The 18,316-nt window shown below is 35.3% G+C and overlaps 2 protein-coding genes across 2 annotated transcripts; both read left to right on the top strand.

Moving 5' to 3' along the window:
- The first annotated feature begins 201 nt into the window (after window positions 1–201).
- LOC145600398 (putative serine/threonine-protein kinase At1g54610) lies at window positions 202–7,801 on the top strand. The gene is made up of 7 exons (XM_081656298.1): window positions 202–923; window positions 1,017–1,307; window positions 5,220–5,537; window positions 5,720–5,947; window positions 6,327–6,427; window positions 6,586–6,709; window positions 7,260–7,801. Exons 1-7 carry the CDS (start codon window positions 609–611, stop codon window positions 7,611–7,613), a joined length of 1,731 nt encoding a protein of 576 aa, XP_081512424.1. The 5' UTR covers window positions 202–608; the 3' UTR covers window positions 7,614–7,801.
- Window positions 7,802–9,459: 1,658 nt separating this feature from the next.
- Window positions 9,460–11,300, top strand: LOC145587170 (sorbitol dehydrogenase-like). The gene is made up of 6 exons (XM_081643997.1): window positions 9,460–9,687; window positions 9,800–9,867; window positions 9,973–10,209; window positions 10,309–10,599; window positions 10,696–10,883; window positions 10,989–11,300. Exons 1-6 carry the CDS (start codon window positions 9,576–9,578, stop codon window positions 11,179–11,181), a joined length of 1,089 nt encoding a protein of 362 aa, XP_081500123.1. The 5' UTR covers window positions 9,460–9,575; the 3' UTR covers window positions 11,182–11,300.
- Window positions 11,301–18,316: the final 7,016 nt, after the last annotated feature.

Genomic DNA, 18,316 nt, shown 5'->3' with positions numbered 1-18,316 from the left:
AAATCATTTGAGTGGAGTCAAATTTATCATCATACGGAGTAATTCACAAACCTTTGATCTCAACCAAAAAAGAGGGAAAATTATGACTCCGTGTGAGAACCCGAGGGCCCCAAATTGAAATGTATAAACAAAACTTAAAAATAAACCCCTTTTTCTTCAACTTCAGTCCCTTTCCTCTCGTCAAACTCCCTTTTCTACTCTTCTCAACTACACAATTCCACCCTCCCAAACAAAAAAAAAAAAAAAAAAAAAATCAATAAAAAGTACCCTTTTCTCATATTTCAATTTTCATTTTCTCTCTCCTAAAAAAATAAGTTCTGCCATTGCAAAGCTGCAAAACTTTAGCTCAAACCCTCATAAATTTTCTCTCTCCTCCTTTCCATTGAAATGAAATCCAACCAATCACACAAATTTGCAGTAAATGTATTTGTCCCCTTTTAGATACCCCTCATTTACTCCTACCACCTCACTCCCTCACTCCTACTTCTACTTACACCTCTAACAACAACAATACCAACAACCCACCTCCTCTTTTTTCTCTCTCCTCTCCGACCCGATTCGGCCCGACCCGACCCGTTTACCCGATGCGACGGCGGCGCCGCCTTTAAATGGGTTGTATCATTAGCCGGCGGCGACCCGCCGGACCTCCACCGCCGGCGCCGGAAAACCCAACTCATCGCCGCCGTGCTTCTTCCCTTTCCTTAGGAAGGGACTCTCTTTCTCCTAATACTAGTACTAGTAGTAAACTTCCTCGTTATTCGTCTAACTTCTCTACGACTGAGCTCCGGCGCCACGTCATCGACCCTTATGGAGGTGGGCCCACTACCCATCATGGGTGGCCCACTTGGCTTGCTGACGCTGTTGGTGATGTCATTAATCGGTTCTCCCCTCGCCGTGCTAGTACTTTCCAGAAGCTCGATAAGGTTCGTCTCTGAAAGTCCTTCCTGTTTCGCCTTTTAAAGGAAATACGGAATACCCATTTGATTGATTGTTTGTTTTGTTTTTGTGGATTTTAGATTGGGCAAGGAACGTATAGCAATGTATATAAAGCACGAGATTTGGTAACAGGGAATATAGTGGCATTGAAGAAGGTTAGGTTCGATAATTTAGAGCCTGAAAGTGTAAAGTTTATGGCAAGAGAGATTATAGTATTGAGCAAACTTGATCATCCTAATGTTATTAAGCTTCAAGGTTTAGTTACTTCTCGAATGTCTTCGAGTTTATATTTGGTTTTTGATTACATGGAGCATGATCTTTCTGGCCTTTCTGCTTCACTTGGTGCTGGTAATAAGTTCACTGAGCCACAGGTACTTTAATTTTTCGATATTTTTTTTACTCGTTTCCGAGATTAATTGTCACCTTGATAGTGTAATTTGAACGGAAAAACTAAATCTGGGTGGTGGGTAGTATTTGATTTGTTTGGTTGTTTATTGTTTAATCTGAAGTTTTGTAATTTACTTGATTTGGGGTATTTTTAATTATTATTTGTGCTGCTTGTCATTTAGTTTCTTGGGTTCTTTCTTGATAGTAGTTTTGACAGTAGTAATTTAATGGAGAATCTTGAGCAATGGGGGGCCTCAAGTTCTGCAAAAGTTTTGTATCTAATTACAAATTGTGTGGTTATAAAACTAAATTGAGTTTGTCTTCTTATTACTTGGGAAAGTCTGAGTTATCCTGTCCCCTTTTATGCTGATAGAAAAAGCCAAGCAGCTGAGAGTGCAGGATGTGACTGTTTTACTAAGATTAGATGCCTGAGTTTTTGCAATAGCATTTGGACTGGGAGTTATTGTGGTTCATTGGACATTTATCGGTTTTTATCCGAATTTTTAAGTCCAGAGTACAATACTTGTTTGTCGCCCTTATGTTTGTTTTCCCTTACAAGCTTTGCTTATGTTTGTCTTCTTATTTGGATCTGTGATGCAAAACATTATTTTATCAGCTATAACAACATAGCATGTGCCCTGCTTTAGGTGGGGTTTAGAGAGGTTTAAATTTATGCGGCCTTACTGCTATCCATGTTTAAACTGATAGTGAGACTATGTTTGGTTGCAACACATTTCTGGCCATATAATTTTAAATTGTTGTGTCGGACTTCATCTGGCAATTGATACCCAGGAGCATATCAACCACATTAAATATCATGTTTTAGTGGTCTAGCCCTTGAATCAGAATATAATATTTGGTTGTTGTACTCTTAAATGTTTCTATAGATAAAAAAAATCTCTGGATTTGGCAGTTTTCTTACTAAGTATCTTGAGAAGATTGTCTAAGCTCTTCCAGTCTTCCCCTCTTTTTTGCATGGAGTTGCATCAGAGAGATCTGTGGATGGATTAAGTTCCTAATAGGTCCATCGATTTAGTGTATATTGTATATGCTCTCAGAACTCTGACAAGAAGCTTAAGATTTGTCTAATATCAGACATTCCTGGGAAAAAAAGAAACCTTTAGTTTTTGTAGATGTTTTCAATGAAAGCAAACATTGTTTCTTCCCTGCAAATCTCATCATTGTCTTTGAGCTGAAATTTAAGTAAAGCCAGCATTTTTGGAAATTATATTAGGCTTCAGCTAGATTTAGGGAAAAATACATGTTGATGGTCTGAGGTAGACATATCAGGATTACTTTGGGAGATTCACAGCAGCCCGTGGTTATTCATGAACAATGACATTCTGTCTAAAAAAGTTTAAATGGGTGGTGCTAATATGTGAGAAAGGGTGTGAAAGCCATTTTGGGACTTTGGAGATCCAGAACTAACCATCTTTCTTCATTCTCATGTAAATTATAAAGATACGAGTTCCATCTTTCTTCATCCTGAATGGGTCAATGTGATTTGATGAAGCTTGGAGTATGAAATAAAGAAATTGAAACTTTGGGGCTGTTTGGTTGGCCTCATTGGAAAGAAGGAATTGAGAAAGAGATAAGAAAGCTGGAAAGGAAGTTTACAAAATCCCCCAATGCCCTATGCTGTTTGGTTGAATGAAGAAAGTGACCTGAAACCCTTTGTGACTGTATGTTACACAGATGCATATTCAAGCAGAATCAAACTCTCTTTCTTAACTTCCAGCCATTTCTTCTGACTGCCGGCATTTTACAAATAGTACAATCACCACTGCTCTTCACCAATAACCAAGCCACTGCTGGCAAGTTTGATAATGGGTTACAGTTGGCATGTGGCATCTTCCATTGCAACTGAAGGCACTGCCTTCCACCATTATAGAAGGATATGGATAATATGGTCAATTTGAACATCAAATCTCTAGATCCAGAGCATTCATGGTCAAAATACACCATTTAAATCTTTAATTAGAATGTTGATGTCTGTCTCTCCTTTTCTTTTTCTCTCTAATTTGTTGGTGATCAGGGTGGTTACGACTGTGAGTATGTGGCACATTGTTGGTGAATGTGAATCTTGTGATGGCCATGGGGTTTAGGATGTTAATTATCATGGTCATGCGGTATTAACTTGGTCTTTGAGGTGACTAGTGATGATAAAGTTATGGCGGTGCAAATGGTGGTGGTTGATACTTTGGTAGTGGTCAAGTTATGGAAGTGGCTGGTGGCCTTGGGTCAAACTGGTGGTTGGGTGATGGAGTTAATTGGTCAAAGATGGTCAAGGGGAGTCATGGTGTGGACTGTGGAGGAAGTTGGGGAAATTCTCAACTCCCAAGTTGGGTTGGAGAATCTGTGTAGAGCAATATTTGGAAACGCTGCAAGCAGAAGGGGAGAAAGAAATAAAAAAAATGTCAACTAAACAATCACCAAGGAAAAACAGGGTTAAATTTCCTTTCCCTTACCTTTCTGCCCCACCTTCCCAAGAATCCCTACCATATAGCCACTTAGTGTTTTAGTTATGTACAAATAGATATAGTTTGATGTAGTTCAATCTATATTATACTAACTTTTTTGAGTGTTATAAGTATGAAAATACTCCTAAAACACTTGTAATATTTTTGGGATCTAGGATTTCATCTGAAATTCTAGAATTGGAGCAAATGAAGTGTTTGGCAAACAAATGAATTTGTAATTAGAATTTATCCAGATCCACAACACTTTAACATTCTGTAGATTAGTAATTTTAAATTACTTTAGTAAAGTTGTCATTTCAAATTCTGAGCTACATCATATCGCTAACCTTTCCCCTTTTATTTTTCTATCTTCTATTTGTTGTCTGAATAACAGCCACAGTAGCTATATGAGATGAACCTTTGAATTGTTTATGACAATGGTTACGGATTAATAAACTGATGGGTGTAAATATGGAGCTTGTGGTTTATGAGGAGATAATAATTTCTATGCTTAATCAATAAGGTTCGATCAATATTCCTCTTTCTCTCTTCTCTCTAATATTCATTTTCTCTCTCCTCCATCTGCCTCCTAAATGAAACTTCAAGTACAATATGATTTCAGAATTTCTGGAATTCAAACTTTATGATCCAAACACACAATTTGGATGTAAAATTCATCAATTACAATTCCACAATTGAATTCCAGTATTTGAAATGAATGCTGAGTTCCCAAATGCACTCTTATAGGGATTGCTGAATTCACCCTTTTTTTTTTTTTTTTTTTTTTTTGACAATCAATAAGTAAGAAATAAATTCAACTTATATTTGATACTTTCTCCTTAGGTAACCCAAATAATTTAGGGGTTTAACACTGAATAGGATTTCTGAATGATTAAGTTTTTTATTGTATTCAAGAATTCGAGATGAATGTAAAAACCTTATGATTGGTGCCGGCTTAATATATTACGTTCTGTCGTTTGTTAACTGGTGCAGTATGACACCCCTTTGTGAGGCAGTGAGGCAGTAGATTTGCTGTTGAAATGGTACCTGCAGTTTACGACTTGTGAGAGAATCATTAATAAATGACTGAAGATTTGGTATAATCTGTGACTGGCTGCCTGCACATGCCACTGCAAGCTTATGATAGATAACGAAGTAAAGAATGAAATTAAGGCTGTCACCCTGACCAATGAGGCAAAAGCTTGCTTAAATCTTTCTTTAATAGATTTTTCCTCGGATATTATGTATAGCTGGATGTGTTAATAAAAAGATACTATTTCTTTTTCTTCTACACACTGATCCATTCCGATTCTGTTGTATCTCAATTTAATAACTTCATGCGCTAAATATGTTTTTGCTGCTCTGAGTTTCATTTATTAGCTGCCTGATTCAAATGATTAAGGCTGACTGATTAGTGATCACTGAATGATTTTTTAGGTTAAGTGTTTCATGAAGCAGCTAATATCTGGGCTTGAGCATTGCCACAACAATGGAATTCTGCACCGTGACATTAAGGGCTCCAATCTCTTAATTGACAATGAAGGAGTTCTTAAGATAGCTGATTTTGGATTAGCTACAATTTACAATCCTAGTCAAAAGCAACCTATGACCAGTCGAGTTGTCACCCTGTGGTATCGTCCTCCAGAACTGCTTCTTGGAGCCACAAATTATAGTGTTGGTGTTGACCTTTGGAGTGCTGGCTGCATTCTGGCAGAATTACTAGCTGGAAAGCCAATTATGCCAGGGCGGACCGAGGTGTTGCATTTCTCCAAGATCTCATGATTTGATTGACAATTTTTAAGCTTCATTCTTGCTATATGTCCTTTATCCTTGTCTGGGATATATTTCTCACCGTTGACCATGTTTTTTTCTAGGCTAAATGTTTTGAAGTTTTGTTCTAGACTTGTAATTCACATTTATATCTATTGTGTGGCCAGGTAGAGCAGCTTCACAAGATATTCAAGTTGTGCGGCTCTCCTTCCGAAGAGTACTGGAAAAAATATAAGCTACCAAATGCTACTCTTTTCAAGCCACAGCAGCCCTACAAGCGTTGTATTTCAGAGACCTTTAAAGAATTCCCCCCTTCTTCCCTCCCACTGGTTGATTCACTTCTTTCAATAGATCCTGAAGGACGAGGCACTGCTACTGACGCTTTAAATGGTGAAGTGAGTATTTTATTGGACACTGCATGTTTTGAACTGAAAAATTAAAGGCTCATCTTTGAACTCCTTGTGTCATGTATGATAATTTATATTATTCACTCGTCAACATGTGTCCACCTTCCACAAATAGAACAATCTCAGGCGTAAAAAGAGAAATGGAGATTTGAATAGCAGTTAGACTGCTCAGCTTGATCTTATTGGCTGTTATTGCTTTTTAGTTTGATGATCTGATTCACATACATACATTGGTTGTGCTATTTAGCTATTGCAAGTAAAGATGGTGTCTTCTTTTTACCCCCTCCCCCCTCCCTAAATGAGATGAAAGAAAAGGTTGGTTTGATATGTAAGCTTACATAAATTAATTGGTTGCCTTCATGTATAGTTCTTCTCCTCTGAACCTCATGCTTGTGAGCCGTCTACTTTGCCAAAGTATCCTCCCAGCAAAGAGTTAGATGTAAAGCTACGGGATGAAGCTGCAAGAAGGTTTACACTACCTCCACTTTTATTGCACTTGTTTTATATTATTTCCCAAAAAAAAAAAAAAAAAAAAAAAATTGCACTTGTTTTATATTGTTATACTTTCACTAAATTTGCCAGTTATCTTCATAGTGCTTACTGTCAAATTGCCACCTTCATAATAGGCAAAGGGGCTTAAGTGGAAAATCTAGCATTGCTGATGGTGCCAAGAGAGTTAGAATACGTGACCGGGCTGGCCGTGCAATTCCTGCTCCAGAGGCAAATGCTGAGCTACAAACAAATTTGGATGTATGTTGAACAATCTTTATTTGATGTGTCTGTTTTTTCCCTTTTGCTTTTTCCACTGTTTTTGGTAGCCTTTTTTGGGTTTCTTCACTGCTGCCTTCTACATTGCATGTCTCATCAGTAGTTTCAGGAATGTGCTGCAAATGATATCCAGTTTAAATCAGCTACTTTATATAAGGAAAACACTAAACAGAATTCGTATAATTCAACTTTAATCACTAAAACTTAATTTTGGACTTTTGGTTTGTCAAAATCTTTTCACTGAAATCCAGTTTTAATCAGTTTTAAATTCCATTAAATCAGTGAAATTCAGGTTAAGATAACAATGCCTTTGAAGTTAAACTACTTGCATTGTTTATTATTGTTTAGTTTCAATGCAAAATTTTGATTGATTAATATCTTAAAAATGCTACAAGTTAAAAAGTATGAGAAGTTGATATTCCTGTGCTAGTATTTATAGAGATGAATTTGTTTTCCTTGCGAGAAAAAATACTACAGATATCTGTCTTGTTATGGGATGCAGCAACTAATTATATACCTTTGAGTTTTCCAGAGGATGAGATTTGTGACACAAGCAAATGCAAAGAGCAAAAGTGAAAAGTTCCCTCCGCCCCATCAAGATGGAGCTGTTGGAGTTCCTCTGGATACTGCCAGTAACGGTCCTCTGTCCTTTGGCCCAACTGAGCATTCCTTTGATACATCACATTTGAAGCCTGCATTGTCAAAGTCAAGAAGTGTAACGCCTGCTCAGGGGACTTCAAGGAAGAAGAGAACCAGTAAAGATCAGGACTTGGCTTCGTCGTGGAAATTCTTCCATGCATGGAAACCATCAACCATTGGGCTGTCTATGGATCTAATGTTCAAGGGTAAAGGGTCAATGACACGGGTATCTAGCAGTAGAAAGTAAGCGCGCATCTTCAACTTCTCCCTTACACAAACTGAAGGGACATTCTTCAATCGTAACTGTGGTCATAAAATTTTTAGTTTTTTAAGTTATGGAGGTGTAGAATGGAACGCAACCGTGCTGGAAGTTTTTGTATACTAATACACAAGGTTAGTTGTACAGTTGGTCATAGCTAATGCTACCTATTTTGATGTGTCTGATATTGTCTATATGCTACGAAGTTTCTATTAATGACTCATTCAAAATTAAAATTATTTACCCTTTCGTTTTAAAGCTACTTCAACCATCCAGTTTGCCACTACTAGCTCTTTTGCCTCAACAGATTGAACTTTCTAATCTTACTTACAAATAACATTTTAAGGGAGTTTATGACGATGTATATATTTGATTCAATTCTAGCTAGGTTACGGCCTCATGGGTTCTACCCCCTATTCTTCAAACATTTTTGCTCACATTATTCTCATAGCTAGGTCGCAATACAATTTCAATAACACATTAAAAGATTGAATTAGTGTTCACTTCACCTAAATTTCACTAATGTTTTATATTGTATACACTTGGACCTTAGTCCTTCCCATGAAATTTTTTCCATATTGATAGGATAATCTGTCATTTAAAAAAAAAAAAAAAAACATAATTTTTTACTAATTAATGATTAAAAATATCAATGATCAAACTTATGGATTTTTGAATACGCCCAAAAATGCGATTTTTTTTATTTATTTTTTGTTTATTTTTTTATGAAAGAGGGAGTACAAGTATCATAATCCGTATATGTATGGCCTCATGGCCCTCTGGCCTCATCTAGCCACGCTTACTAATTAAAGAGGGTAGCTGTGTAATTAATTAGACCTTGATTGGATGTATATGTCTACCCAGTACCCACCATTTTGCATGATTATATATTTTTTTCTATCATTTTACTATCTTGGACTTGGATAATACATGCAAACACAAACTTTGAAAGTACTAGAAAATGGATACTGATTTATCCGTAAATGGATACTAAGCTATCCGTAAACATCTCTAATATTATTAAAACTGAAGACCTATTAAAAATTAATGCATGATTGATTTAGGTTTTGAACCATTAAATTTAAAACATTTACCATCAAACTATCAATGTCTAAAATAGATTAAAACTAAACATTGTAGCTTTCTAATTTGACCATAATCTTCTTATTTTACAACTACTCAATATATTATTTCAATTAATAAGCAAATATTTTTTTTTTTTAAAATTTCAACTTTGGTTCTCATTGAAATTTTGTAACTGTTGATCGCCATCAAATATTCCCACTATAATTTCTTAGTTTCCTCCTCTAATGTCTAATCAAATCGACAATTTTTTCAAAAAAAAAAATAAAAATTACTACTTGTATAATCAAAATACAAGCACTGTTTGAGTGAAATTTTTATATACACTCGAATGCTTGATCATCAATACAGAAGATTTGTGGTTTCATTCTAGTAAAAAGATATAAAATAAAAAATACTCGTATACAATAGTATTTTAAAATTATACTGTATGATGATCAATTGAGATTTTACATAATCATAAAAGATAGCTAAAAGAGTTTGTGAATTGCAAATTGACGTCACTGATGACCATTTGAATGAAGATCTTAGTGAATTATTCTTATAATCTGGATTATATGGATAATAACTTTATTTTACTGGATAGCATAAGGATGATAATACAGGCATACAGCTACAAAAAAATAAATTGATAAATAAAAAAAATCAAATTTGATATGATACATTGACAGATTAAGATATTAATCTTTGAGATAAACCCACAATCTCACATGATAGCTATCAAATGACAAAGATATCAAATTAACAAAAAATAATCTTTTATAATTTTCCCTATATAAACCCTTCATCCATTAATCAAAATTCACAAGAATAAAAATAATTTATTATTGTGTGATTAAACCTAAAAAGAGAGAAATTCAGGATATAATGGGGAAAGGAGCAAGTGCTAGTGATGTTGACTCTCTTTCAGAGAACAAGGCTGCTTGGTTATATGGAGTTAATGATCTTCGCATTCTTCCTTTTAACCTCCCTGCTCTCGGTAATTAACTTATACTCGTCTAGATTTAATTGTCACGTTAATAGTGTAATTTAAACTAGTAAAGTATTTGAGCACGTGACAATTTTATATTATTTTATTTTGTTTGTGACAGGACCTCAAGATGTGAGAGTAAGAATGAAGGCTGTTGGGATTTGTGGTAGTGATGTGCACTACTTGAAGGTGTTTTCATATGTTACATATACATTATGCAAATTATTAAATTAAATAATATTTTCATAATTAATTGTAATGCTAATTTGATTGTGTTATGGTTAATTTGATTAGACAATGAGCTGTGGTGACTACCATGTGAAAGAGCCTATGGTGATCGGTCATGAATGTGCCGGGATCATTGAAGAAGTCGGTAGCGAGGTTACCTCACTCGTTCCGGGGGATCGAGTAGCTCTTGAGCCCGGGATTGGTTGCTGGAGGTGTGACCGGTGCAAAGAAGGGTCTTACAATCTCTGCCCTGATATGCGCTTCTTTGCTACCCCTCCCATTCATGGATCTCTTGCTGATCAGGTTTATATCTAATTAATACATATGTTAATTATTGATTATTTATTATTATAAGGTCCACTAATATGGTATATGAAATTTATGAATGTTATGTGTATGTAGATTGTGCATCCTGCAGACTTATGTTTCAAGCTGCCTGAAAATGTCTCATTGGAGGAAGGTGCAATGTGTGAGCCATTGAGTGTTGGTGTGTATGGTTGTCGCCGTGCTAATGTTAGTGCTGAGACTACTGTCTTGATCATTGGTGCTGGACCTATTGGCCTTGTTGCCTTGCTATCAGCTCGTGCTTTTGGCGCGCCTAGGATTGTGGTGGCAGATGTGGATGATCATCGTCTCTCTGTTGCAATGAGCCTTGGTGCTGATGGAATTGTGAAAGTTTCATCAACTAAGGAGGTTTGATAATGCTTTACAAATTACCTTTAAACTACTTGACAACTATTATTTTTGAAACGAATATCTAAAAAAATGTTTTTGTTTTTTTTCTTGCAGTTTGTTTCAGCTGAGGTTGATGAGATTAAGAAAGTGATGGGAAAAGATATTGATGTTACTTTGGATTGTGCTGGTTTTGAGAAAACTGTCTCAACTGCTTTTGGTGCTACTCGTAATGGTGGTAAGGTTTGTTTGATTGGAATGGGTCATTGCAACATGACCGTTCCTCTTACCCCTGCTGCATCAAGGTAAACATAGATTATAAATTTTGATCAATTATGAAACATTGTGATATTAAAGTTATTTTTCAAGAAAGTATATGTATCAATTTTGTTATGTTGTCTATATGACAGGGAGGTGGATGTGTTGGGAGTGTTTCGTTACAAGAATACTTGGCCACAATGCATTGAGTTCATAAGCAGTGGGAAGATTGATGTGAAGCCTCTCATTACTCACCGATTTGGATTCACTCAAGAAGATGTCATGAAGGCTTTCGAAACAAGTGCTAAGGGTGGCAAAGCCATTAAGGTCATGTTCAACCTTTGAAGGGTTGACTATATATACTATATATATACCATAGCATACAATAAGTGTAAAGATCCCTAAGATTGCACATCTATATATAAATGCTATTATGCAATGAATTTCAAATTATAAATCTCTATTTCAAGTATTATAATTTTCGTCCAATCAACAAATTATTAAAGGCTTGAGTATAGATTTTAATCATTGGCTAGCTACTTGCAAGATAATTAACAATTTCATCATCTTAAAACGGTGTTTTCCAATAGGCATTGATCGTTTTGCACTTGTGCAAAGCGAATTTTCCCCTGTAACCTGAAGGTAGGTTTGGGGAGTGGGAATTTTTACTCTAAAATGCATTGGTGCACTATTATTTTATTTAATTTTCTTTGTACAAACTTATCAAAACTTAATTTTTTAGTTTGTGAGTATTATTTTTACTCAATTTTCTTTATCAGAACATAATTTTTGAGTTTGTACAATACAAAAATAAGAAAGGGCCTTCCCAATACCCAGATCTCGAAAAAGAAGAATTAGATGATGTGAGTTGATTTAACATAACTGCTGGCTGCAGCATGAGAACTGAGAAACATATGTACTTGTTCAGTACAAATTGAAGATATGTGGGGTGGGGCTGGTGGTATAGAGTTTAGCCTGGTGATCCGAAAACTTGATAAAATGATGTCGTAGCTATCGTACTGTAGTCATTGCTCTTGAAGGAGGCGCTACAATAGAGAATATCGTACTGTAGTCATTGCTGTTGGAGGCGCTACAACAGAGAATCTGTAAAAAAAAGCGGTTGCATATACAGAAATAAGTAGACTACTTGATATGATATAAGGAATTAGCTACATTAAGTAAACGAAAGTTCCAAATACTTCCAATCTTACCTGAAAGGATTTTAATTTACATCAAATCAGCTTTGCACAAATACAGTTGGTTCTGGCGGGGCAAAAGACTTCTGATAGATTTTAGGATATTCTATATCACATTTGATCAATAAACAAAAGGCTCGCAGGTCATTCAAAATTATGTCATCCACAACTTTACTAGTGTCACAGGACCTAGTCAAGAAGTCACTGCAAATAAAAGGGCAAGGAGTTAATATATTGAGAACAAAAGTTTAGAACCTGAGCATGAGGCAAACTGAAAGAACAGAACGCAGCTTATCGATATGTATGGGAGTAAATAAAGAATCACCGCATCCTGAGACTGATCAACTAGTACCTGAGGGAATAAATATTAAATAGGTGGCAATTTTAGGTAAACTAACCAAAATAAGAAGTATACAAATCACTTTATGCTGTATATCAGATTTAGGCATCTATAAATGCTAGAAGTGGTAGGAAGTACAAGAACAACTCTGGAGTTATACCCTCAAAATCAATCAACTTTGGGGCACACACGATTTATACGAAATGAAAATGTCCAAGCCAGCTGAAAATAACCAAGACAGCAGATGACCATGACAACTAGCTGAGCAATCATGACTCCAAGAAGTTAGATCAAAGATTATTGTATAAGACGAAATTCTGTAAACAAGTCTGCTGTGACTGCTAAAATAATGGCATGTGGTTGATTCAAAAAGAGGATAGATTAGATAGAATTTTGCATTATGTTAAGTTCTAAAATAATTGAAAGGCAAGTTAGTGGATTACAAAACTGAAAACAGAAAGGCAGTAGATTACAATTTTCTTCAAGGTCTGGACAGCAATCGATCACAAGTTTCTGAAGGGAGGTGAGGTTGCGCATTGATTCAGGAAATGACTTGATGGCACTGCATCTTTTAATGGACAGGGATTGAAGGAAGATAAGCTACTTATCTATTCAGGCAGGGCAATGAAATTCTCATAATCATCAAAGGCGAGGCTTCGAAGGGAGGTCAAATACTGCATTCCCTTTGGTAGACTTTTCAGTTTTGAGGTGATCAAAATTCAGACAACGGAGATTCTGATGAAGGTTCCAAGGCATGCCATCATCATTGATGACCTCGTCTTCAGAGAAGCTCAATTGATCATTGGAGTAAAAGTGTAATGACTCCAAGTCAGTGACATACTCCAACCCGCCTCCTCCAACTCTCCAAGTCTCCTCAAATTTGAGCATAAAGAAACTCCTCCAAATTTTTTTTATTCCTTGCTTTTAATATAATACAAGTACATGCTTACTTCGACATGAATGAAGGTTAATTATCATTGTATTAACTTTTATATTAATCTGTCATCTAATACAAATTTTTATACCAATTTGTTACATTTTGCTAATTTTAATAATAATATGTCATCGGTTATAATTTTTATATCAATATGTCGCAAGGGTGTTAATTTTTATACAAATTTACTCCGTAGCTTGTTGTACTTTTGATTTGGGTAATAAACCAAACTTTGGGTCAATTAGTAACTTATAGTCTTACAAACTCATATAGTCCATTAGTAACTTATAGACTCAAGTAGTCAAATGAATAGAAGATACTTTTAATTGTAATCCCCAACAAAAAACGTAACTTATAGACTCAAATAGTCAAGTGAATAGAAGATGCTTTTAAGTTTTAATTGTAATCCCCACAAAAAGGTACTCCATTCGTCCCATAATTATATACTTCCTCCGTTTTCATTTAGTTGACGCGTTGATTTAGGCACACATATTAAAGAGAGGAGAAAGAGTGAGGGAGAATGAAAAAGAAAGTGGGATAGCTTGTAAATATAAAGTAAATTTACCTAAAATAAAATAGGAAAATTTAACAACAACAAACCAATCTTTGCTCCATTCTCCCAAAATGGACCAACCTTTAAATCTTCCCAAAATAGACACAAGTTTGCATTTTTTTCTCCCATATTAGACCAAGTTGACTTATGACCTAAATAACCGGTCACTTCTTTTTTTCATTTATTTATCTTTTTAATTTAAAATATTAACAAAACAAAATAAATAAATAAATAAATAAATAATAAAAAAAAAAACAAACAAACAAACCAAAAACTCTGACCACCGCGAGCCCTCCACCCCCACCACTGCTAGCCCTCCTCCCCCCACCTACTGCGAGCTGAGCATGACGTCTTTCGTGGAACTTTCTTTTTCTAGCCACCCATGACTCATCCTTGTCATCAAGATCAGAATTATAAAACTCAGGTTTGATGGAGTAATCTATTTCATCGTCATCGGAAACTTAGATTCCGGCAGCAATTAATCATAGTTAAATAATTTCCACACCCATTTTATCATCAACATCAATTGCTAAATATCCCTACCACAATCAATTAAGCATAGTTGTGTTTCTTGTGAAAGTTCCACACGATATCACCCTCATAAATTTCTCATAAATAAATTGAGCAAAAAAAAATTCAATTTTTAAAGTATAGTTTGAGTTTGTCGATGGGTATTATGGGTCGATTGTTCCACATGATAATTGATAAGAAGAAGAAGAAGGCGAGGCGGTGATGCGGTGGCGCGCCATTGATGATTTTCTGGGTAGAATGAGATCCGATTAGAGGAGATCGGATCAGAGAAATTAAAGGGGATCGATTTTTATCTTGGTGTCGGATTTGATCTTGGTTGATTGGTTTTTGTGTGTTGAGGTGCTGCTTGCAGTTAAGCGTCGGCCGCCGGTTGGCCGGGGAGAGGTGGCTAGTGGGGAGTGGGGCTGGCAGTGGTGGGGAAAGGGACTAAGGGAGGATGTTTTTTTTTTAATTATTTGATTTTAAAAATTAAAATAAATATTTTTTTATCAATTATCAAAATATTTTTTTAAAAAAATTACTCCGTAACTAATAAGGACTTGACACGTGGATTGCAACCTGGTATAACAAGTCAAGTGACCTGCTTGATCTAATTTGGGAGAAAAAAATACAAACTTGTGTCTATTTTTGAAAGATTTAAAGGTTGGTCCATTTTGGGAGAATGGAGCAAAGGTTGGTTTATTGTTGTTAAATTTTCCAATAAAATACATGTTAAGTAAAAAACAGAAATAATATAAATATTAAAGGACGGAGAGTAGAAAAATTTGGCTCTTTCATACCCAAGATTACCGACTCTTTTGCTTAATTATGAGTTCAATTGCCGATATGAGAATTATGGAGAGGTCGACAGATTGCCGGAGGACATTCATTTGCCGCTGGAATTATTGTTAGAGATGGCTACCTTCAAAAACCCTTTTAAAAATCAGGTCTGTTTGTAGAACTTTCATTGATTCTTCCAATTTCATTCCTTTACATTTTAATCGGTACAACTACAATTCCCAAAAATTTACTCATCATCTGATAGCAATTGAAAGATTTGTGGGCATTGGATGTTTTTTCACAATTCGTAGTAGTGACACATTGTAAGGTTGCACATCTTGTTGAATTGCCTGAACCATATTCAATTACGACCTGAGTTGATTTTGTTGAAATACGGTACAAATGCCGTTCGATTTTGTTGAACCCTTCTATAAGAAAATCATTGTTTCTTCCCCGTTGTCCTATTACGACTCGTTGGACTGTTGGAGTAGAATTCGTCGTTGTTGTGTAACTTATGCTTTAATTTTCCCCTTCTAGTAATGATCATAAGGTGCTTCGTAGGTTTAGTGATGATAAGGTCTATATAGCTGTTTACTCGTGGAAAATTCCATGTGAAACAAAATTTGTTTTTCATGGGGCATTTTCGTGAATAAATCAACAAATTTTATTTTATTATTGTGGGCTTCAAATAAAGTTGTTGGTTTATTTACGAAAATGCCAGAGAAACTGGGCATCCTCTTTACACACTCACTGATCACCTTTGGAGGGTTAAACCCAATCCGGTGAGTGAGTCGGGTTGGGCTATATCGGGGTTTAGGCGTTGTGGAAGGTTAGTTTGTTGTGGAGGGTTGTATATTGGATTGATAATGATTTATACAGAAAACCTAGAGCTATTAGGAAGCTCTACTTGTATGACTTTGATGTCGAAGAATTTAGTGTCATGCAACTGCCCGATTCTGTGTAAGAAAGGACTGATAGGCTTATTTTTGCCCATGGCGAGTTTTTAGCAGTTTTATCGATGTCCTCTGAAAGTATCTGCATATGGGTTTTGAAAAAGGATGGCAGAGAGAATCCATGGAGGCTTTGGTTTTCAGGAGAGCCGAATTTAGGTGCTGTATATGGTAAAAATAGCTATATGTTTTTGTTGAACAACACTCTTGCTACAATGTCTTATGACTTTGCAAGCAACCAAATGCGAACTTTGGAAAAAAAAAAAATCATGTATCATGAGTAGCTGGATTTCTTTCCAGACTTATGTCGATAGCTTGGTTTTGCACAATGGTTTTGATGAGACTATCTCATCATTCCTATGAAATTGATGAAGTGTTGATGATGGCTGATTCTGGAAGATCACAGGTAATACTTGCTCTTAATTATGTGATTTATTTTTCCCACTTACATCTTCTAAAATATGTGAAATACACATTATGATATATTAATTGTCTTTTGTCATGCTTTAAAATGCATTGTTCAAGAAGAATTGTTTTTTGTTGTTCTATATAGATATTTCTTGAACTTGTCCTTATATAGGATCATATAACCTTTTATCACATTTACCTAACCATCAGTGAATGAAGTTGCATTCCCTTTACCTTTAAACACCAAACAATTTCTAATCCATCACCAGAGTTGAACAATGAATAATTACTCCCCTCAATAATGTGGTCTTTCCTATATGCCCTTCCAAAATCTACTCATCGTCACAAAGTAAGTATTTAAGGTAATTTTGTTATATGAAAAAAAAAAAATCGGAATCACTTAAATAAGAAATTATTTGGAATAGGATTATTTTGTAAGAAACTACCTTATAAAGTTGAGATTTTGTGAAATTACCTAATAAAAACATGTTGTAGTTAACTACCTTATTAAACCCAAAATATTGTAAGTTGCTACGTTTGCTTGATATCCCTTGTTGACCTTCTTTTTTGGCATTGAGCTACCTAAGTGACCTAAAATTACTTTTTTTTTTTTTTTTGGGTTTATTTTTAGTGTTAACAGGTGTAATGATGTGACATAGGGTAAAATGGTAATTAGTTTTGTCATCATTTGTGTCTATCCATGTCTTGAAAATAAGGTTGGTGACTTGGTGTTAGCATTCTCAATGTAAATATGATCCGAATTAGTAGAATTGAACGTGGGAGGTTTATGGTGGAAAATCAATGCCAAGTCTGAGTCAGTAAGAATGCTAGTGAGACGTTAAGTATGATACAAGTAAGAAGTTTGCTTTAGCACATTCTTGAGGCAGTCTTGGATCTTCACCTAAAAGTGAAGCATCAGTCTTCACTGTGGAGTCTTGATCATCCATCTAACAAATAGTGCTTTAAAGTATTATGAGTAAATGAAAACCTCTGATGTCTTAAGATAAACTTTATATAAGATCTTAATTATTTGCAGATTTAGTCTTAAGCTTTGACTCTCTGTTGAAGGCTTTCAAGTTCTAAATATGATTATCTCCATACCAAAATGAGTAACGTGAAAATAGCAACACTTTACTACAATAAGCAGATCATAAACATTTACAAAATAGTCTAGTAGTCACAACAAGGAACTGGAAGAGGAAGCATTTGATGAATACTTTTTGGGAGATATGTAAATCCATGAAGTTTTGGATGGAGGTTTGGCAGGTTGCCAGTGTAAGATTCTAGCTAAGTGTTTTTGTGTAAAACATGAAGTTCTCTAGACTGTAATTGATTTCTTAGTTACATTCCTGTGCATTATAAACGTAACGAAAACAATTGCAATACGCATCTGCTAGCCATTGAATGTTTAAGCTGTGCATATGAAAGCTGCTCATATTCTGAATAATCTATAATTCATATTTTCATACTTTTTTGTTGGCATTGTTTTGGACTGATGCCTATATAGAAGCCCACCCGAGACTCTGAAGAGGATGAGACAAGAGTGTAGATCCCCTGCATGAGAAAGTCCTTGCTACTCCTCATTGTCTTTTCAATTCACTGGTATTCAGATAATTATACAATTGTTCCTTTGGGGTTTCAGTTGTGTAAATGTAATTTATCTACTCAATAGTGATCTGTGGACCATCGAATTCTGATAGGATAAATCTTCTTGATTAGCATCTAAAAAATGGAGGTGGGTACGTATTCTTACAAAGCTGTGATGATACCTAATGTAATTTGAAACAAGGGACATATCTTTTTCTCCAT

The sequence above is a fragment of the Chenopodium album genome, chromosome 2 (assembly GCF_948465745.1).
Source record: "Chenopodium album chromosome 2, dcCheAlbu1.1, whole genome shotgun sequence".
Taxonomy (NCBI): Eukaryota; Viridiplantae; Streptophyta; class Magnoliopsida; order Caryophyllales; family Amaranthaceae; genus Chenopodium; species Chenopodium album.
Note: the sequence above shows the minus strand (reverse complement) of the source record. Positions and strands in the feature narration are given on the sequence as shown.